General features: G+C 36.9%; 1 protein-coding gene and 1 long non-coding RNA gene across 5 annotated transcripts; one reads left to right on the top strand and one right to left on the bottom strand.

Moving 5' to 3' along the window:
• LOC137734675 (disease resistance protein RUN1-like) lies at window positions 1-6036 on the top strand. Its single transcript, XM_068473941.1, has 6 exons — window positions 1-642; window positions 2518-3616; window positions 3703-4002; window positions 4129-4974; window positions 5067-5727; window positions 5837-6036. The coding sequence occupies exons 1-6, from the start codon at window positions 626-628 to the stop codon at window positions 6034-6036; spliced, it is 3123 nt and encodes a 1040-aa protein (XP_068330042.1). The 5' UTR covers window positions 1-625.
• LOC137734677 (uncharacterized) lies at window positions 6020-10601 on the bottom strand. 4 transcript variants are annotated; one of them, XR_011068574.1, is made up of 8 exons: window positions 9987-10601; window positions 8911-8977; window positions 8659-8758; window positions 7907-8009; window positions 7705-7800; window positions 7511-7543; window positions 6901-7016; window positions 6020-6148 (listed from the first exon to the last, which is right to left on the bottom strand). It is a non-coding gene; the product is annotated as an uncharacterized lncRNA (long non-coding RNA). The 4 variants fall into 4 exon arrangements; XR_011068575.1 differs by lacking the exon at window positions 9987-10601 and adding an exon at window positions 9413-9860; XR_011068573.1 differs by lacking the exon at window positions 9987-10601 and adding an exon at window positions 9059-9357.
• Window positions 10602-22377: the final 11776 nt, after the last annotated feature.

The following is a 22377-nucleotide window of genomic DNA, read 5'->3' as shown; positions in this document are numbered from 1 at the left end:
GACTTAAAGAAACGCTTTTTGGGTCAATGCTTGTGGCCATTCCTGGAAGTGGATAGGAATGACCGTATTAAATATTTCCCCTGCACAGAGATATTGGCAATGCACCTAGCAAAGACTGTTTGTCCATCGATCCGCATCAATGGCTCTTGTGATAACATCTCAAGGAACCTCCTCTGATTCCAACACTTTTCGGGGTTATCGCTACGACGTGTTCTTGAGCTTCAGAGGCGAAGACACTCGCAAGACTTTTACCGACCACCTCTACACAGCCTTGAACAACGCAGGATTTCTCACGTTCTGAGACGACAATGAACTTGAGAGAGGAGAAGATATAAAGCCAGGACTGCAGAAAGCGATCCAGCTGTCACGAACTTCTGTTGTCGTGTTTTCGAAAGATTACGCGTCATCCAGATGGTGCCTTGATGAGCTTGTGGTGATCCTTGAACACAAGAGGACTTCAATTGATCATGTAGTTTTACCAGTCTTCTACAATGTCGATCCGTCCCACTTAAGGAAGCAGACGGGAAGTATTGAAAAAGCATTTGCTGAACACCAGAGAACTCAGTCGTCGAAAAAGGTGAAGGGATGGAGAGAGGCACTTGCAGAGGTTGCAAATCTAGCAGGCATGGTCTTAGCTGATGGGTAACTTTCATTTTCTCCGTTTCTCTTCTCTTTCTTCAGTCAATTTGATAATATGATTTGTAGGTACTAGACTTAGCATCTCCGTTTCTCTTCTCTTTCTTCAGTCAATTTGATAATATGATTTGTAGGCACTGGACTTAGCATCCATGTCGTATTTTTTATATTCGTGTCGTTTTTTTGATATACCCTTTATTTTAATCGTGTGTTATTTAACATTCGTTAAAGTAAATTAGTTATTTGAACCGATCCTGAACCGTACAATATTATCAGGTAATATCATCCGACCCCACCCACTCCCCATTAAAAAGTATATATATTTAAATCATTATTTATTCATTAGAAAACTTTATTTTAATCCTTAAAAAAGATGAGTTTTAGATTATAACCTTGCGTAAGATTAAAAACCAATTATAGTCCCTATTACATTTAATCATCTCATTTATTAGTTATATTTTGGTGTTTTATTTATCTTTTTATTCATATTTTAATGTATTAATTACATTTAAATTTAATCTTTATTTCATTTATCATAATATTTTAATGTCTATATTTAGGCAACTATTTTTTTTTATAATATATAGTCCGATAAATATTTTATATGTTCTTCATTCAGGTATATTAATATATTTGAATATTTCGGTATATCCATCAATACAAACATATTGGTATATTAATACATTAATACAAACATATACATGCAATTCGGTACATACATTTTGGTACACAAATTTGATTTTTTTTTTTTTTAGTACAACGATATATTTTACATTAAGGAGAGGGAGTTCGGCTAAGCTACACAATGGATAACTTAATTTGATATCAAATTCGTCATCCATGAGATTCGAACCTAATACCTCTTATTTGAATATTAACTTTCATGTACATTAATTCAATATACTATATTTCAATACATACATTTTGGTACATACATTTCGGTATTGACATTTAGGTACATTAATTCAATTAATACATTTCGGTATGTATATTTTGGTACGTATATTTCGGTACATATATTTAGGTACGTATATTTCGGTACATATATTTAGGTACGTATATTTCGGTACGTACATATCGGTACATAGATTTTGGTATTGATATATAGGTACATTAATTCAATATAATACATTTTGGTATATACATTTAGATTCATTATAATATATTTCGGTACAATCATGTAGTTACAAAAAAAGTCAATTATATACATTTCGGCATAGTATAATCATGTATTTATATATTTTGTATCACAAATTTCTTTTAATATTTTCTCATTTATGTTCATTTATAATTAAAGAACTAAATATGTGCATATTAATAAAATTAAAATTCATTGTGGAGAGATTAAATAAAAATAAACATTAAATAACAAAAAATCAATATAAATTTTGATAAAAGTACACTTCAAGGGATTAAATTGAATATGTAATCTAGTACTAGCTTTTTTTCTTTTTTTTTTTAATTTTAATCTTTTGCAATGACTAATGTTCAAAAACCCCTTTATTCATCCAATACTTCGGTGAGACATGATGTCACATCCCAATATTTACAACCTTCTGTTGAAGCTCGCATTAATTCTAATTTAAGTCATGTTATACTTACAAAAGTACTTGATTAGAACTCCAATTGTAATATTACATTGCATAAACTTGCTTTTTTTCTTAACATACAATAATGTGAAACTTCAAAAATATTCAACAGCCACATCATGCAGAAAAATTTACAGCCCAAAAGAAACAAATTTACCAAAACTAACATATCAAACTCTAGAGAGAAAACATCTACCAATTTCCAATTGAAGAAAAATAACTAGTCACATTAAGATGGTTTATTGCACACGACATGTTTGATTCATCTTTCATTTTATTTGCAAATTCTTAGGTACGAGTCAAAGTTTATCAAAGATATTGTTAAAGTGATTCGTGATAAGCTAAGTCGCACACACTTGAGCGTTGAATCAAAACTAGTTGGAATCCATTCTCGAGTCGAACACATCAATTTATGGTTACAAGATCCATCACATGATGTTGGTGTACTTGTTGTTTATGGGCTGCCTGGAATAGGGAAGACAACCATTGCAAAATGTGTTTACAATTCAAACTTTGAAAGTTTTGAAGGAAGCAGCTATGTTGAAAGTATCAGAGAAACTGCAAGTCATCTTGACGGCTTAGTTCAAATACAAAAGCAAATTCTTTGTGATATTTTAAATGGGAAAAAAGAGAAAATACACAATGTCAGTGAGGGAATAATTAAGATTGGAAGAGCCATAAGCTTGAGAAGAGTTCTTCTTGTTCTTGATGATGTGGACCATATGGACCAATTTGATGCAGTACTCAGAATGAAAGATCAGTTTTATCCTGGAAGTAAAATAATCGTAACAACTAGGCGTAAAAGGTTGCTAAAGGTACATGAAGGTATTACGATGCATGAAGTTGGACCTTTGGGTTTCGATGAATCATTGGAGCTCTTAAGCCAGCATGCTTTTGGCCAGGATCATCCCCTTGAAGGTTATGAGAAATATTCTGAGGAAGTCGTACAACACAGCGGAAGACTTCCATTAGCTCTCAAAGTTTTGGGTTCTTCTCTTTTCGGGGTACCTAAGCGTGTATGGAAAAGTACATTGGAGAAGTTAAAAGTTATTCCAAATGGTGAAATCATGAATAAATTGAGAATAAGCTACGACTCTTTACAAGATGACCATGACCAAAAATTATTCCTCCATATTGCTTGTTTCTTTATTGGAAAGGATGAAGATTACATTGTCAGAATACTAGATGCATGTGATTTCAAGACAATCTGTGGCATTCAAAATCTCAGAGATAGGTGCTTGGTGACAATTGATAGGGACAACAAGTTGTCTATGCATGACATGATTCGTGACATGGGACGAGAAATTGTTCGCCGAGAATCATATGAGCCTGAGAATCGTAGTAGATTGTGGCGCTCTCATGATTCTTTCGAAGTATTGAGAGAAAAGAATGTAAGAAATGTTCATTGTATGTGTGTGTGTGTGTTTCTTTTTCTCTTGTGCTAATTAACCAATTGTTTTTCCGATTTCTTTTATAGGGTACGCAAGCAATTGAAGGTCTTATGTTGGACATGCATGAACTGCTTACAAACAGCCCTATAAACTCAAACGAGAATGTCTTGGAAACCAATTCATTTGCAAGGATGCACAAACTGAAACTACTCTGTCTTAGACATGTACAACTGGACGGATGTTATGCAGAACTTCCGACAAGGTTAAGATGGTTGTGCTGGCTCGAATTTCCTTTGGATTCAATTCCTGTTGATTTTTCTTTGGAGAAATTGGTAGTTCTTGAAATGCAATATAGCAACTTGAGACAACTCTGCAAAAGAGCAAATGTATGTTACCCTACGCTTTTGAATCTATTTTCCTTCTTTCTTTAGGTTTTAATTCTTTAATTAATTTCATATGTTGGAATCAACTCCTAGTTCTTTTTTTGTTTGTTTATTTTTATTTGTTTCCAGTTTCTTCCTTCGTTGAAGATCCTTGACGTCAGCCATTCCCATGGCCTTACTGAAATCATTGACTTCTCACTTTGCCCCAAACTAAAGGAATTGATTCTTGTGGATTGCACCAGCCTGATTGATGTTCATGAATCCATTGGAAACCTGGAGAGACTCATGTACTTGAATATGAAGGATTGCAAGAATCTTAGGATGCTTCCGAAGAACATGTGCATGCTTAAATCACTTAAAACACTCATTTTATCTGGTTGCTCAAATCTTGATGAGTTTCCAGTGGAGATGATGAAGGAGATGGAGTCTCTAGAGGTTCTTGCAACAGATGGAATTCCATTAAGGCCAGAAAGAAGTTTAACTATCTTGAGTTCTTTTCCATGCTCTTTAGTAAATTTAAGTCTGAAGGGGTGCAATCTTTCTGATGATGTCTTTCCTACGGATTTAAGTAATCTATCCTACTTGCAAAGCCTACATTTAGATGAGAATCCAATTCGCAGTCTGCCAGTTTTCATCAAAGGTTTGAGAAGGCTCGATCATCTATCTTTCCGGCATTGTAATAGGCTCGAATCGCTTGTGGGGTTGCCGAAAGTACACCAAACGACAACTATAGAAGGATGCATATCATTAAGAAAAATAGAATATCTTCCCCATGAGCAACGGTCTGGAAAGTCCTGTGTGGGTAACAACTACAATCTAGTTGAGTGGGAGCATTTATACAAGATAGAGCCTATTGATAGAGTTGATGTGGAAATAATCAAACTTTTGGGCTTGTGCAACTTGGAATCCATGCCAGCTGTTCGAATGCTTCATCCATACGCAAGGAGGGATCCAAAAGAGGTCCAACCGGTCCAGGTGCGCCTCTCTTTCTCTCTCTCATAAGTCTTAAATATATAATGGGAAAGAAATGACCGAGTAATGTTGTGATGATTATGGCAAATACATAGGGACTGTATCAATATGGTATATTCAGCACATTTTTTGCTGGGAATGAGGTTCCAGGCCGGTTCAGTTATAAAAGTACCAAGTCCTCCATATCTTTTATAGTCCCTTTGCTACTTGCTAGTCACAAAATTCGAGGCTTGAACATCTTTGTTACCTATGCAAAGGCGGGGAATTATAATGATGATATACCGCCCTTATTTCATCCAATACTACTGACTAAAGTGAGTAACAAGAGCAAGGGTCTGAAGTGGATCTATCGCCCAGATTTCTATGGAATTCCAGGAGATGGAGAAGATATGATATGGTTGAGCCATTGGAAGATGGACAACAAAACAATATTACAATGTGGAGATCAAGTGGTGGTTTCTGTAGTGGCGGGGGCACATGATTTGATTACAAAGAGGTTTGGTGTTGAGTTGATTATAAGGGAGTTTGGTGTCGAGCTTGTGCAAGAACACCAGAATAATATAATGATAAGTACCCAACACAACACCAAATCAGATCCTAATATTCCATTTGTCATCGGTGGAGATATGTCCATGTGGGAGCATATACCAGGAATATACTTCCTTGGTTACAGTAAAGAAGATGTTGAAAAGACTATGGAATTTCCGCGGACACTTTTATATCGCCTCATCATGGACGCTGATGAAGAAGACACAGGTATGCTATGTCGTTGTATTGCAATGAATTATACTCCATCCAAACACTTCCAAGTCCGTCTGTATTCAATTCAAAAACATAAATTTTATGTTATTTGTATGTTTTTCAGACAAAGAAGAAGGGCAAGAGGATGAACCTGATTACCCAATTGGAAGGACGAGGGATGCCAGTAACAATTGCAGCCGCAGAAGCTGGAAGGTGCTCCTCACAGCTGCCGGCTTATTTTTCATGCTTGCCCTAGTAGTTCTGTCCCCCATCTCCCTGATAAAAGAAGGGACAGTAGTCCACAAGCGATCCATGAGTTTGTAATTTTACTTGACACAGACATCTTTGGATTCCCTCCTTGTTTTCAAGATGTTTTCTGCCTTTAAAAACTTCGGGTTCAAAGCTAAGCGCTTAACCGCTTGAGATATAAAAACCCCTAGCAATTAGATATCGAAGTTCAAATATGTTCAACATCATCAAATATTGCATAGCTCAAACGTGTTCAACATCATCAAATACTGAAATACATCCAGCATTAGCGCTGCTATTTCGGCACCGTGGAAAGCAAAAACATTTTATTTGCTTATAAATGTCAAAGTTACAGATCTTAATTGTCATTTACAACAAAATCATGCTTCTCAAGGACTCGACTCCCATTGAAAAATTGTGTAAATAAGTATAACAGATACAAGATTGAATACTATAACAAATAAATAAACAGCAGACAATTGCATCGCTACTACACTACGGAGCCGGTTTCTGCTTCTTCAACCTGAATTATTAGGGTCAGGAAGCATTAGGAGGAACATCTGTCTCTGAGGCAGATAATCAAATAGTGCAAAATTAGAATAAAAAAACAATAGAAGTTCAGGATTGATGAGGTTCCAAGCCCACTACAAGCTGCCGAGACAATGCAGTGTCATTGACTTCAATAGAAGCAGATACAGATTGTTTGAATGAAACTTCCCTCATGAGTCCAAATTGTTTGAAAATCATTAACGAGGATACCGGGCATCACATGGGAGGATAAAATCATTAAGAATTTCAAAAGCCACAACTTTTAAATGCAATCTGATTGCATGTGTTTTGAACTACATGAAATATTATACATTGGGTAAACAGTATTAGTATATCACATTCAAATGCAATCATTCATGTATGAAGTATGAGATGCCCTGATAGTTTTACCAGAAGATAATGGGTCAATTGTCTCAAAAAATTATTTCAGTAATATCTGGTATAACTCAGTCATCCAAAAGTTCGGGGTCACCATCAGCTTGTGCACCAGCATCAGATTGTGTCACCTATCGAAGTGAAAGAATAAAATTACTCAATTTGTACAGATGGAAATATAACTTTTTATAACACATCAACTAGGTAATTAAAGCGGACCCCACAGGCTGCACATCGAAGTGGCAAACAAATCAAAATTTTAAATAAAAGATAGGATTAAAGTTAATGGCGAATAAAGAGTACTGAAACAATCACAGCCCTCCCACACTGGTTGCATGATTTATTCTTATAGCAATAAAAGACACAAATTCGTCAAGTCACATCGGGGCCATCCAAGAAGAAAATTGAAGCAAACATCACAAACAACCCAAAATTTGCTCAAACGTCGTATCAAATTAATTATAAACAGCATCCATCCAAAACAATGAATTTGTACCTCATTTGGGAGTTAAATAGCACATGGGAAAATTGTAAATTCCATGGGACATTTAATTCCAATGAATTTATAAATGGGTCCTCAGATTAGCATAGAATATAGTTAACCACAATTATATGCAATCAGTACCTTTCCTTTTGCAGTGTTCTCCCCCACAGGAGCCTGCACATCAATAACTCGTGTTTAAATTACTAAATGTTAAAAACCAATCTTGTTATGATGTTAAAAATATGAAGCACAAATGTATCGGAGCATGCGCGTGAGACCTTGGGAACTGTGAAATTTTCATTTTTTCAATTTAGATATAAGAGTTAATGTCTTACAGTGCCAAATACAGCAACTGCTAATTTCCACATCTGCATCTGCCCAACCATTCTGCTTGGGTCTTTTATACAAGAAGCAACGTGCTCACTAATATTCTGCAATTGGAAAAAGAAAAATGAATTCTTAGTGATATCTGGCAAAGCATGGCACAAGTCAGTCATAGGGAAAGGCATGTTTACAAGTTCAATTATTGAACCAGACCTGATTAAAAGCATGCGGCTCGCTTTTAATATCAGCAGCGCCTGTGGTCACCTCCGTCTTCCTCTGCCATTTGTCTATCAATTTGTTTCTGAAAGTAGCTATTCTATAAGATACAACATGACAGGCCTTAGTTAGACCAAGTAACCCTCATGGAAATGCACACACTAATGAAAAGTTGAACCTAGTAGAATAAATTCCTAAAATTTATGCAAGAGAAGTTATCGGAGCATGAAAGAATTTATACAGAACTACCCAAGAGTATACTTAAAGTAAACATACGGCAACATAGATTTTTACAAGTATAACGTACAAATGAATTTCTTGGTTCTCTGCCGGCCCCTTTAGATAACAAACTAATTTAATTTAGTACCTAATGGAATTTAAAGGTCAGAAAACTATCGTCTGGTACATTTCATATTGAACAGTTGAGACAAACTTAATAACATAATAGCCTGATGTATTAACTGATAAGAACTATGTATTGAAATATAACAAAAGTTAGACACTAAGGTATTGAAATACGGCAATAATAGTAAGGTACCTGAATCCACCATTTACAAGAATTTTAGACAGTAAAACAACAAAATTCCAAAGTTCTTTTTGCTGCTCCAAATGGATCAGCGAAGTATGGCATGAACAATAATGTTAAACAATATTTCAGTTTTATAGATGGGCTTCAATATAACAAGAGCATATCTAAATAGTAGCATATGATTCTTCTTTTCAGAATATCCAAATTATGATCTGAGTACATCGACAGCAACTAAGAAATTCGTGACCAATCCTCATCACCATTACCATCACTATCAATGTTCTTAGATGACTGTGACTTCTTAGATTGCCCAGATTTACCTACAGAACAGGATATGTATTAGGAGAAGCAATACATGAACATATGCAGTATGTAGTTAATGAGAATGCAAACAGTACACACTAGGACAGCCAATTAGACCATGGTAGCCCAAAAGCCAATTTTTTTTTTGCTTAATCAGGCTAAGGCTTACATGAGATCAAGCAGGAAAGATTTGTGCTGACATCCTTGGGCAGATTTGAAATCCGGCTTCATCTTGGCTATCCTCAGATAAGAAAACAAGACTCAACTGATTTACCTTCTATGCCAACATTATGCTTTTGACAACAACAATTACCTACCTCTAGAGCGGTTATTTAATTGATGTTTCCTTGAAAGCTGTAATCAAAATCACAAAGTGTGTAATTTTTGTTGATCTACTCTGAACTTCCCACCTAATACGCGTAAACCATCACATATTTGGACTGGCTTGTTTTCAATAACCTAATCATTAAAATTCTAAATAAGAAAAACTTCCAACTATTTCTAAAAAAGAACATTTCAGACTCCAGTTAATTTAGGCAGGACTGAGGAGATCAATACCTACACCAAAAACACTATGTTTGCTTGTACTTAACATAAATACCTACACAAACAACAACAACAATAAAAGATTGGCACAGAAAGCATAGGTCCAGAAAACACATAGTACTTACCACATGCATTGAATGACACCCTCAGAAGCTGATGCTTCTAGGTTATCATATACATAACCGCAAACTTGGTTTCTTCAAGGAGAATGAAGTGAAGTCCCTTCTCGAAAGAGGGACGAGCGGAAGGGCTTCGGTATCGGTAAAGAAAGAAAGAATAGGTAAGACTGAGGAGATCAAGATGAGTATTTTCTTCCTTGACCACCAAATAATGAATGAGAAGGAATTTCTCCCCTTCTTTTTCCCCTCCTTGCAGACTACACACGCCATTCAGAAACGAAGAAATCTCATTCGTGCATTGTCAACTCGATAGCAATCCACATATTTAATTCCTCTTGTAGCCAAATCTTCTAACCCAACCCAACCCAAATTATATGCAGTTTATTTAATAATGCAATCATCTTCCAAGAATAAGGTCCAAATATGTGACCCTTCCATCCTGGATGTCTATGTTTCTTTCGAATGGAACAATTTGCAAATATTATGTTTGCTACTACTTAACATAAATACTTACACCAACAACAACAACAATAAAAGATTGGCACAGAAAGCATAGGTCCATAAAACACGTAGTACTTACCACATGCAATGAATGACACACTCAGAAGCTGATGCTTCTAGGTTATCATATAACTAACCGCAAACTTGGTTTCTTCAAGGAGAATGAAGCGAAGTTCCTCCTCGAAAGAGGAAGGAGCGGAAGGGCTTCGGTATCGATAAAGAAAGAAAGAAAAGGTGGATAAAAGTAAAGGTGGATAAAAACTTCGAATTCAACAAAGATTGTGTTCCCAATCTAAATACATTATAAACTCCAGCACAAAATAAAATCCATGTCTCCTTTAGCACTAAAGCTCAGTTCATGTGGATTTTGGGGAAATAAAAAAGGTCCAAAACTTAACAATCCAGATTAGGGGAAACAATTAAAATGTAAAATTAACAACAATTAAACAAATTGACAAACTGTAAACCCACCAAAAAAAACCCGAAAAAAAAACAACTGAGAGATGAATCCCCAAATTGAGAGAACAAGAGCAAGGGTCTGAAGTGGATCTATCGCCCAGAGTTCTATGGAATTCCAGGAGAGGGAGAAGATATGACATGGTTGAGCCATTGGAAGATGGAGAACAAAACAATATTACAATGTGGAGATCAAGTGGTGGTTTCTGTAGTGGCCGAGCCAAATGGGTTGATTATAAAGGAGTTTGGTGTCAAGCTTGTGCAAGAGCACCAGAATAATATAATGATAAGTACCCTACACAACACCAAATCAGATCCTAATTATCCATTTGTCATTTGGCATTAGCACACCACCGAGTGCATTAGAATATGGTTTTCAGTTTTGGGTGCTACATGCATTAAAAGTTTGGTGGTTTTGGTTATTGTTGTCGCTGAGCATGAGTGGTTTTCTGTAGCTGCTGAGATTTATATTGTAAGCAGAATTCATATAGCAGTGATGCGAGATTTATACGCACACAAATTAAACCCTCTTTTTGTCGATTTGTAGTATAAGTATAAGTAGGGATCGTTCTGGACCGGGGATTAGGAGGGATTGCAAATCTCTTGGAAACTGACTCAAAAACGTAAAATAAAGTTTAAAACACTAAACTAGACTCAAAGAATGCAAAATTAAAGTTTAAAACACTAAGACAAACCAAAAACTCAAAATGCTTTAAAAACACAAACTAAATTGAATTCTAACTAAAATGAACATTAAAGCAAAAGGGGGATTGAGGTTTTTACGAAAATTGAAATAACGAAACAAGTTAATAAACTAGATAAATATGAAATTTATGGATGAATGCTAGCTAAGGGGTTCATCTCCATACATGTTACACTTGCATACAAGATTGATTCTCAGTTGGTCTTTCGATAAATTATGAAACTCAACGCCCCGGGTTAATTAGGTCCGCTTAAATTAACCGTCAAGTTCTCCTTAAGTTAATGAATTGGATGGGTTAGCGCAACGCAATTCACCACATTCTCCAAAAGTCCTTTGCGTGAAAAGCACAATAAAGATACAATCAAAGATCATTAAGCATTATGAAAACTATAAGTGTTGACGAGGCATTCGTTACTATGGAATACGCATGAAACTTATGCCAAGAATTCGTTTAACGCGATTGTTTATAAGCAACCTCCACTACTTGTGAATATAAGTTCATAACGATTAGGTGAAATTCACTTATATTCTAGCGTCATATTTATGCATGAAAATTAAGTGCGCATTCTTAATAAACATTCATAAATAAGTTATCAATCAAACGGTTAAACAAATTGAATCCACAACTTATGAAATTCCAACGAAAGTTAATCAATTCATATTGCAAATATAAACATAGTTTCGAATCACCCCCTAGCTAAAGGGGGTTTAGTTCCTCATATCTTTGAAATCAAAGAAACGCCTAAACATTCCAACAACTCAAACTTGAATTGTATAAACGTTTAGGCACTCTTCTCTTCCATTCCTCATACGTACAAAACAAAGAGAATTAAAATGAAACATTGAAATCAAAGAATCACCTAAACATTCCAACAACTCAAACTTGAATTGTATGAACGTTTAGGTCCTCTTCTCTTCCTCGTTGTTGTAGCACAAGGTCTAAGGTGAGGTTTGGGGGATTATGGAAATGGATGAGGAGTGGTGGAATGGGGACTCACGGTTTTGGATTCTAAGGGGAAGTGTTTGTGTTAGTTGTGGTGTGAGAAATGGAGAGATGGAATGGGGAGTGAATGAATGAATGCAAGGGTATTTATAGGAGTAATGGAGGGAACATGACAGCTAGGAGGTGGGTGGAAATGTGGCTGCAAGTTTGGTGAATGATTATGAGTGAATGCATGTGAATGTGGCTAGGTTGGAAAGCTGGAAATCTGAAAATGCAAATGGGAATGCTGAAATGCAAAGGTGGCCACGGTTTTGAGTGTGTTTTGTGTTGGAAATGCATGTGAATGCATGTGAATGTTGTTTGTGTGAAGTGTGTGTGGGTTAAAGAGTGAATGGTGGTGTAATGATGAAGTGTGATGGCTGAAAATGTCAAGGGAAATGCATGTGATTTGCACGGCAAAGAATTTCAGGATGCATGTGTGTTGGTGTGTTGTGTGATTGTTTTGTGGTTGAATGATTAAGTGGCTGAATTAAAGAATGGGAGTGCATGTGGTTTAGGTGGTGTAATGATGAAGTGGGAATTGAAAGAATGTGGTTGGAAAGTGGAAGGGAAGGCACGGCACAAAGGGGGAAGTGTTGGAAATGCATGTGATGCATGCCAATGTTGTCTTTTGGTGCATGTGTGTGTTGAATGGTGTCCTTTAATTATGCACGGTTTAGGGCTGTTAAGGGGAGAGAAATGGGAGTGAATGTGGCTTAATGATGAAGGGGGAAAGCTTGGAAAGCATGTGGCAAGGTTGGTTGCATGATGATGATGCATGTGAGTTGAAATGCATATGTTTAAATGGTTGAAATGTGTAGATGATTATGAGTATGATAGGTGATAAGTGAATGATGTATTAAGTGATAAATGAATGATATGTTAAGTGATAAATGAATGATATGTGGTGAGTGATAAGTGAATGGAAGTGATAAGTGATAAGTGAATGGAAGTGATAAGTGAATGGTTTGATAAGTGAATGATATGATAAGTGAATGCTTATAATAAGTGAATGATATGATAAGTGAATGATATGATAAAGTGAATGCTTTAAGTGTTTAAAATAGGGAACAAAGCCCTTCCTTGCATGGCAAGGAAGGGAGACACAAGGAAACACACGACAATGTCCTAAGGTTGCAAGGAATGTTGTTTTTGTGTTCTAAAATGCGTAGGAGTCTTCAATGATGCTTAAACATGAGGTCTTTTAGGATTTAACTTTCCTACTTCAAGTCTTTAATTTCGTCCATCCTCTTGGCTCCAAGCATATGATATCCATTCCAATCTCTAATTTGCTCCAAAAGGCATCCTTTTGCATACGTTGCCCTTAGAACCTGAAAACACACAAAAGAAGCATAAAGGACTAAAATAACTAGAGAAACATAACGTAAATGCACGAGAACAAGCCATTTAAGTCGCATGAATATGCTCCTATCAAATACCCCCACACTTATCTTTTGCTAGTCCTCGAGCAAAACAGAAAGAAAAACAAAACAAAACCAAACCAAACAAAACAAGTAAAACACAACCTAAACCTTCCAACAACCGTCTTAGGGATTTCCAATGCACATGACACGTTAAAAATCATCATTCCCACAGATTTTAGTCATCTTCACACTTAAGTACATTCTTAATCATAGTCACCATATACTAGTTCACAATTAAGCATTTAAAACCATGTTTTGAATGTAGTAACATGCCTTAGAGAATTTGCTCAATTCCTTACAAGATATGCACTCGATTTTCACTCAGATTTTCTAACTACACACCCTAATCTAGTCATATGTGAGAAGATTGATGTAAACATGAAAACGAACACTCATATATATGTATCACAAAGAACGCAATTTCTGGAGTTAATAAGCATGTTTAGATATGATCTCATGAATGGAATGCTACTACTTAGATGCGAGAACCAGTGACACCATACGCTCATACCAAGTTCAAACTCCACAAATTGAAACACATAACACTCAAGATAGAAGTCAAGGGTTGTAACGGGGCTAGGGTATTGGCTAACAATGAAAGGTGAAGGATAAACAAACATTCTTAAAGCAATAGTGAGCAAAGTATTGATTCAGGCACTTAGAATTCCCTTAAGAACGCAGAAGTCAACTTTGAACACCCAAGGGAAAGTCACACAAAACTTAGGGCCATATTCACTTTTTGGACCATTTCTTCAATCACTCATTCTCTCATTTTTTGTTTTTTTTTCAAGCTCTCTTTTTTTTCTTTCTATCTTTCTTTTCTTTTGAATCTCAAACATACTTAAGAACAAGCATTCCTTCCCCCACACTCATTTTCTTGCATAATGTAACTCAAAAGGAATTCATTTAAGTCATGCTCACTATCTTTTAAGAACAAGGGTGTGGATTGTCCTAAACTAGGCTAGGTGAGGAAAATATGGGTAAACAAAGAATAGAGGCTAAACAAGGCTCAACGGGGTTAAAACTTACAACAAATACGAAATATGGGAAGTGAGGCTATTTGGCTATGGTGGCAACTACACAACTTCATCTTGATATATGTTATGCAAATCAATAACATGCTTTGAATGAAATGGGCATGAGTTCTAGCATTTGGAACTATATGATGAAACGCCTTCTAAGTAGTAACCAAGCAAAGAATAATGAGATCATGCAACGACTTTAGAAAACAAGAAATCACAGATTATACTCTCCAAAGAACGTTATAGGCTCAAGTCTCTCAGGGTTGTAGCGTTTGTTTGAGTTCCTTCCTTCAAGCATGTTACAAAACTAATTTTTTTCTTTTATGATTGCATGTGAAGTCATACATTATAACCATAACCAAGCATATACTAAGAGTAAATCAAACTTTTCTCCATGTTTATAACTCTTTTTAACAGTCATGCAATTAGAAACCAAATCTTTATCATTGTGTTGGAAGGTGACCTACGACACAAAAACGACTCAAAACACTCTTTTTAGGATTTTCAAAACATGTTTTTCAAATTTTTATGTGATTTTTGAATTTTTAAGTCAAAACACACTAAACACACTTAAAAACACTTAAAAACAACAAGAAACAACATTTGAAGTTATGGGTGATAAAATTCAACGAATTTGCATCAACATACTTAGTTACCCCCCCCCCCAACACTTAAATCAAACATTGTCCTCAATGTTTTAAGCATAGATTCACACAAAGCATAAGTAAATACACAAAAAGCACTTAAACATACTAAACATGGCAGAATGTAATTAACAAAGAGAAGAGTTTAGAGACGCAAATCTGGTTATAGAGTGTAAATTCCATCTTCTTCTTGGTAATTGCATTGAGGCTTTGATCTTTGTGATTCCACAGGCTTACTCTTGAACTGGTTTCTGCCCATCGTTGATTTTCCTTTGTGCTACTTCTTGAACTGGGCAGCAGGATGGTTCTTTTGGTCTCCCCCGAAGGTCTGAGCTTATCCCTTTTATCTGTTTCTTTGTTCAATCTGTGCAGGAGTGGTCCCTTCTCTGGAAGTGTATCAACCGTTGAAGATGACTACTCGAGAGCAACGCTAGGTAAGCAATCAGGAATAGATTCCAGGCAGTTGGCTCCAGATCGAAAGACTGACTCCAAGTGCCGGCTGATTGCTTCTTTCACTTTGCCATGCGAGTAAGAACAAGGACAAAGAAAAGGACAGGGAAAGAGCATGATATGAGATACTTTTGCTTTTGACCTTGATGATATGAGATACCTTTGCTTTTGAAGAAACGGTGAATGAATCAGCGCATGTATTTCCTCCTAGGTCATATGTACTCCAGGCATCTGGTATCATCTTTGGGGAAGAAGAAAAATTTGAGCATTTCAAAAGGCTTTGCTGGGAGTGCGCCCTCAGAGGTGAGAGAGAGTTGGTGGGCATTTTCTTCAAGTCTTCCTTGCCATAAGAGATGAAGGTCGACAAATATAGGGATTTTCTGAATAGAAAGTGGTGGTACTGTTCTTTTACCCTTGTCGACAAACGTCTCTTCGATTTCTGAACGAACGGCTCTTCGATTTCTGCATGGCAAAAGTAGTCACGGGTGCGGCTCTTTTGACAAAGCTGCACGCGTTTTCTGAATAGCAGAGAAAGCGTCGCCGAACTTTGCGCTTGTCGGCTAAAGACGTGTAGTTGCGATGATGGCCTCCACGTGTTTTCGACTTTGTCAGATATCTTTTGACAAAGTTGAACGCGTCTTCTGAAAAGCCGAGAAAGCGTCGTCGAAATTACGCCGGAAATTCCGGCTTTTTGAATTGGTGGACGCGTCGCCTTGGCTTTTTTATTGAGCTATCGATCACCACAACAAACACACTCTGAAGAAAATCGACTCCGGCCCTTTGAAATTTAACTTCATCCCTTCTCTTTGAACACTTTTGAAAAATGGCAAACTCATCGAACCTTAGCTTGGAATTGAGCCTTAGCAGTGATACGGGCGCGCCGCGTCAAGGTAATGTATGGCGCCCTTCTTTCTTTTCTTCTAACGGTCCTCTCACAGGTGAAGACTCCGTGATGCAGGACGCCACAACAGCTACAATAGTAGCTAGGAACCTCCTCACTCCAAAAGATAGTAGGCTGCTGTCAGGACGGTCCGATGAGTTGGCCGTTCAAGAGTCCCTCGCACTTAGTGTTCAGTGTGCGAGTTCTGTGTCCAACATGGGCCAACGCCTGCTTGCCCGCTCCCGTCAGGTGGAATCATTGATGGCAGAGGTGGAAAGTCTCAAGCAGGAGATCCAGCAGCTGAAGTATGAGAATAGAAGTTTGCACGTGCTTGCAAACAACTATTCGACGGGCATGAAGAGGAAGCTTGATGAGCTGCAAGAGTCTGAAGGTCGGATTCACAGTGACCGTCAAAGGTTTTCGTCTTTCCTCCAGAGGCACCTTTTTCCTGGCTCATCCAGCGCTTGGCCAAGTATTGAGGCCTGGAATGCTCTATCTTCGATGCCTCCCGCTCCGATGCCTTCTGCTCCTATGCCTTCTGTTCCTACGCCTTCCGCTCCGATGCCTTCTGTTCCTACGCCTTCCGCTTCAAGAGTAAAGCCACGTAGTGGGGCTTCAAGCAAACAACCTTTGTGAAGCTCCACCTTTCTCCATGTTTAGTATCTTTTTTTTTTTTTTTTTTTTTTTTTTAACATAAATAAAATCAAACGGCATGGAATTTATCTTTGAATGGGCGGTGATACTTGAAATGATCCGGTAATAGTTTAAATTCCAGATTGGGTGCCTGAATCATTAACCACATGTTAGTATAAAAGAAAATTGAAATTCGGGGAGGCGGCTTACCTGTGTGCTCCAAAATGAACTCCAGAATAAACACCCCTTCGAAAGTTATGACTTGTCCCGTGTCATAAAATCCAACTTCCTTGGGAATTGTGGTTTCAAATATGTCCTCTTTGATGCCTTCTACATCTTCTCCAGCCACTACCTTCTCTTGAATCATTCTTCTTGGTGTACAAAGTCCTTTGAAGAATTCAACACCATCTAAAACTTGCTGTGTTGCACCAAGAATTTGAATGCATTTTGCACCTTTAGGAAGGCTTCCACGATGTCCTTTTTACTCTCTTCTTGGTTGGGAATCAAAAACCTGCTAGGAAAAGGGACATTGGGTGGAATAACATCAGAATAACATGGAATTGGGACGTCCTTACAGGTGGTGGGTGGTTTAGAGGGCTTAGGGGGCTGCGGCAAGGGTTGTTCTACCTTTGCCGTGTGCATGTCTTCTTCCTCCTCCTCAATTAGCAGCTCTTCATCCACTTCTAGGCTATGTTTGGACATTTTTAGGTCAGCTCCAACCTCCATAGCACTTCCCAAAGTGATAGCATTATGGATTTCAAAATCTTCCTTCGAGTTTTCAATAGTTGAGTTGGAAAGTTCACTTTGCTCTTGAATTTGTTTCATGAACTCCATAATCTGCCCAAATTGCTCGTCCAATTTACCCAACTTCTTGTCTTGATTTTGTTCGTCCTGCGTCAAAGAGGTTAGTAATTGAAAATTTTTATCATTATCCATGGACATACTTGAACTTGATTGGAATTGTTGTGGGGGAGGTTGTGGTGGCTGCATAGGTGTTGTATTGAACTCCTCATATGGTTGCCAATATGCTTCTTGTTGAGCCTCCTTGGCTTGATTTTGTGACCCCTGCGCCAAAGAATTTATTTCATTAAGAATTTGAATATAATCTATTGGCGAACTTGAATTTAATTGAGCGTATTGCATATGAAGTTGTGGTGGCTGCATAGGTCTTGAATAGAACTCCTCATATGGTTGCCAATATGCTTCACGTTGAACTTGTTGATCTTCCCACCATATAGAGTTTGAATGATCCCCCCAATCTCTTTGTGGACATTGATTGGCTTGAAATCCTTGCCTATATGAAGCACCAAATGTAGGGACACTCTGCATTGTGGTCCTTTCGGCATACGGCGACAATTTGGAAGTAAGATTTGCCAATTGAGCTTGAATGCTAGCAAAATCCATATCTTACTTCTCTAGTACCTAGAATCAAAGAAAGAGAACTAAATCAAATATCAAAAGTAACAACAAACAAAGAAAACAACACTAAGTTAGAAACTAAAACGAAAACAACTAAACCAAAAAAAAAAAAAAAAAAGAACTAAGGGATTAGCAAAGTTGCTAATCCCCGGCAACGGCGCCAAAATTTGATGCGAGATTTATACGCACACAAATTAAACCCTCTTTTTGTCGATTTGTAGTATAAGTATAAGTAGGGATCGTTCTGGACCGGGGATTAGGAGGGATTGCAAATCTCTTGGAAACTGACTCAAAAACGTAAAATAAAGTTTAAAACACTAAACTAGACTCAAAGAATGCAAAATTAAAGTTTAAAACACTAAGACAAACCAAAAACTCAAAATGCTTTAAAAACACAAACTAAATTGAATTCTAACTAAAATGAACATTAAAGCAAAAGGGGGATTGAGGTTTTTACGAAAATTGAAATAACGAAACAAGTTAATAAACTAGACAGAATGTAAATATGAAATTTATGGATGAATGCTAGCTAAGGGGTTCATCTCCATACATGTTACACTTGCATACAAGATTGATTCTCAGTTGGTCTTTCGATAAATTATGAAACTCAACGCCCCGGGTTAATTAGGTCCGCTTAAATTAACCGTCAAGTTCTCCTTAAGTTAATGAATTGGATGGGTTAGCGCAACGCAATTCACCACATTCTCCAAAAGTCCTTTGCGTGAAAAGCACAATAAAGATACAATCAAAGATCATTAAGCATTATGAAAACTATAAGTGTTGACGAGGCATTCGTTACTATGGAATACGCATGAAACTTATGCCAAGAATTCGTTTAACGCGATTGTTTATAAGCAACCTCCACTACTTGTGAATATAAGTTCATAACGATTAGGTGAAATTCACTTATATTCTAGCGTCATATTTATGCATGAAAATTAAGTGCGCATTCTTAATAAACATTCATAAATAAGTTATCAATCAAACGGTTAAACAAATTGAATCCACAACTTATGAAATTCCAACGAAAGTTAATCAATTCATATTGCAAATATAAACATAGTTTCGAATCACCCCCTAGCTAAAGGGGGTTTAGTTCCTCATATCTTTGAAATCAAAGAAACGCCTAAACATTCCAACAACTCAAACTTGAATTGTATAAACGTTTAGGCACTCTTCTCTTCCATTCCTCATACGTACAAAACAAAGAGAATTAAAATGAAACATTGAAATCAAAGAATCACCTAAACATTCCAACAACTCAAACTTGAATTGTATGAACGTTTAGGTCCTCTTCTCTTCCTCGTTGTTGTAGCACAAGGTCTAAGGTGAGGTTTGGGGGATTATGGAAATGGATGAGGAGTGGTGGAATGGGGACTCACGGTTTTGGATTCTAAGGGGAAGTGTTTGTGTTAGTTGTGGTGTGAGAAATGGAGAGATGGAATGGGGAGTGAATGAATGAATGCAAGGGTATTTATAGGAGTAATGGAGGGAACATGACAGCTAGGAGGTGGGTGGAAATGTGGCTGCAAGTTTGGTGAATGATTATGAGTGAATGCATGTGAATGTGGCTAGGTTGGAAAGCTGGAAATCTGAAAATGCAAATGGGAATGCTGAAATGCAAAGGTGGCCACGGTTTTGAGTGTGTTTTGTGTTGGAAATGCATGTGAATGCATGTGAATGTTGTTTGTGTGAAGTGTGTGTGGGTTAAAGAGTGAATGGTGGTGTAATGATGAAGTGTGATGGCTGAAAATGTCAAGGGAAATGCATGTGATTTGCACGGCAAAGAATTTCAGGATGCATGTGTGTTGGTGTGTTGTGTGATTGTTTTGTGGTTGAATGATTAAGTGGCTGAATTAAAGAATGGGAGTGCATGTGGTTTAGGTGGTGTAATGATGAAGTGGGAATTGAAAGAATGTGGTTGGAAAGTGGAAGGGAAGGCACGGCACAAAGGGGGAAGTGTTGGAAATGCATGTGATGCATGCCAATGTTGTCTTTTGGTGCATGTGTGTGTTGAATGGTGTCCTTTAATTATGCACGGTTTAGGGCTGTTAAGGGGAGAGAAATGGGAGTGAATGTGGCTTAATGATGAAGGGGGAAAGCTTGGAAAGCATGTGGCAAGGTTGGTTGCATGATGATGATGCATGTGAGTTGAAATGCATATGTTTAAATGGTTGAAATGTGTAGATGATTATGAGTATGATAGGTGATAAGTGAATGATGTATTAAGTGATAAATGAATGATATGTTAAGTGATAAATGAATGATATGTGGTGAGTGATAAGTGAATGGAAGTGATAAGTGATAAGTGAATGGAAGTGATAAGTGAATGGTTTGATAAGTGAATGATATGATAAGTGAATGCTTATAATAAGTGAATGATATGATAAGTGAATGATATGATAAAGTGAATGCTTTAAGTGTTTAAAATAGGGAACAAAGCCCTTCCTTGCATGGCAAGGAAGGGAGACACAAGGAAACACACGACAATGTCCTAAGGTTGCAATGAATGTTGTTTTTGTGTTCTAAAATGCGTAGGAGTCTTCAATGATGCTTAAACATGAGGTCTTTTAGGATTTAACTTTCCTACTTCAAGTCTTTAATTTCGTCCATCCTCTTGGCTCCAAGCATATGATATCCATTCCAATCTCTAATTTGCTCCAAAAGGCATCCTTTTGCATACGTTGCCCTTAGAATAATATAATGATAAGTACCCTACACAACACCAAATCAGATCCTAATTATCCATTTGTCATTTGGCATTAGCACACCACCGAGTGCATTAGAATATGGTTTTCAGTTTTGGGTGCTACATGCATTAAAAGTTTGGTGGTTTTGGTTATTGTTGTCGTTGAGCATGAGTGGTTTTCTGTAGCTGCTGAGATTTATATTGTAAGCAGAATTCATATAGCAGCTTTCATATACGGCACATGGTAGTCGGCAGTACTGCATTTAGAAAGAGAAAGTTCTATTTTCTTCACTGTTTATTCAAAACTTATATGTTGCATGCTCTGGGTTTTAAAGTGAGTTGGCATAGAGTTTGTATTTGAGAAAAATCAATTTTGTGTCCATGTGTTTTCAAAGAGAATATTTTAGTTTTTAATCACTGATTTTTCGTTGTGTTTCAATTGGAAATTAATTATGAAAATGTGCCTTGTGAATTTCGTAATTGGTTGATTTTAAAAAATTATTACATTTTGCATGATCGCGTTAGTATCTTGCAAAGTTCGAGGAGACAGTGATTGACGACTGCATTAATGTCGTGCCACTTCCACTTGAAGGCTGAAGAGAGATCGGGTAGCAAAGTATAGTGAAAAAATTGTCTACTAGTATGTGGGTCTAGTTGATGAGTTTTGTAAGTCTTTCTATACTCATTTCTCTTAATGTTGGTTTTAGCTTAAGAGTCTGAAGATTTTCTCAGTGGTGAGTTTTACCCCGTTAAATCCTACATCATGTGTACACATGTTATTTGTCTTTTTAATTGCAAACGTGTAGGATAAACTTCCACTTATTTTCTTGTAGTGAACTCTATATTAGACATTCATCAACATAAAGAGTCCACGACAGAGGACTTTGCAAACTATATTATTCAGTGCATTGTTTAATTTGTAAAGCTCTCATTTATCCTAATAATAAAATATAATCTGTACAAGACATTAAAAAAATGAAAGTGTCTTTCAACATTTTGGATGTCATGTATGGCCATATCCTTTATTTCCACCATCCTTATCAACCGGATGGGGAGATATGTCTTTATCTTACAAACCCATAATGTGGCAATCGTCTATTGGAAGGGTAAAGTATGTTTTGAAATCATGGTAAATATTGATTGAGTAATGACGCCTCTAAAAGTAAAA

The sequence above is a fragment of the Pyrus communis genome, chromosome 5 (assembly GCF_963583255.1).
Source record: "Pyrus communis chromosome 5, drPyrComm1.1, whole genome shotgun sequence".
Lineage (NCBI taxonomy): Eukaryota > Viridiplantae > Streptophyta > Magnoliopsida > Rosales > Rosaceae > Pyrus > Pyrus communis.
Note: the sequence above shows the minus strand (reverse complement) of the source record. Positions and strands in the feature narration are given on the sequence as shown.

Excerpts from the sequence above, each read along its gene's own strand:
- LOC137734675 (XM_068473941.1), top strand. Across the intron at positions 3,617-3,702 it reads AAGTATTGAGAGAAAAGAAT|GGTACGCAAGCAATTGAAGG; the intron begins GTAAGAAATGTT and ends TTTCTTTTATAG. Across the intron at positions 4,975-5,066 it reads AAGAGGTCCAACCGGTCCAG|GGACTGTATCAATATGGTAT; the intron begins GTGCGCCTCTCT and ends GCAAATACATAG.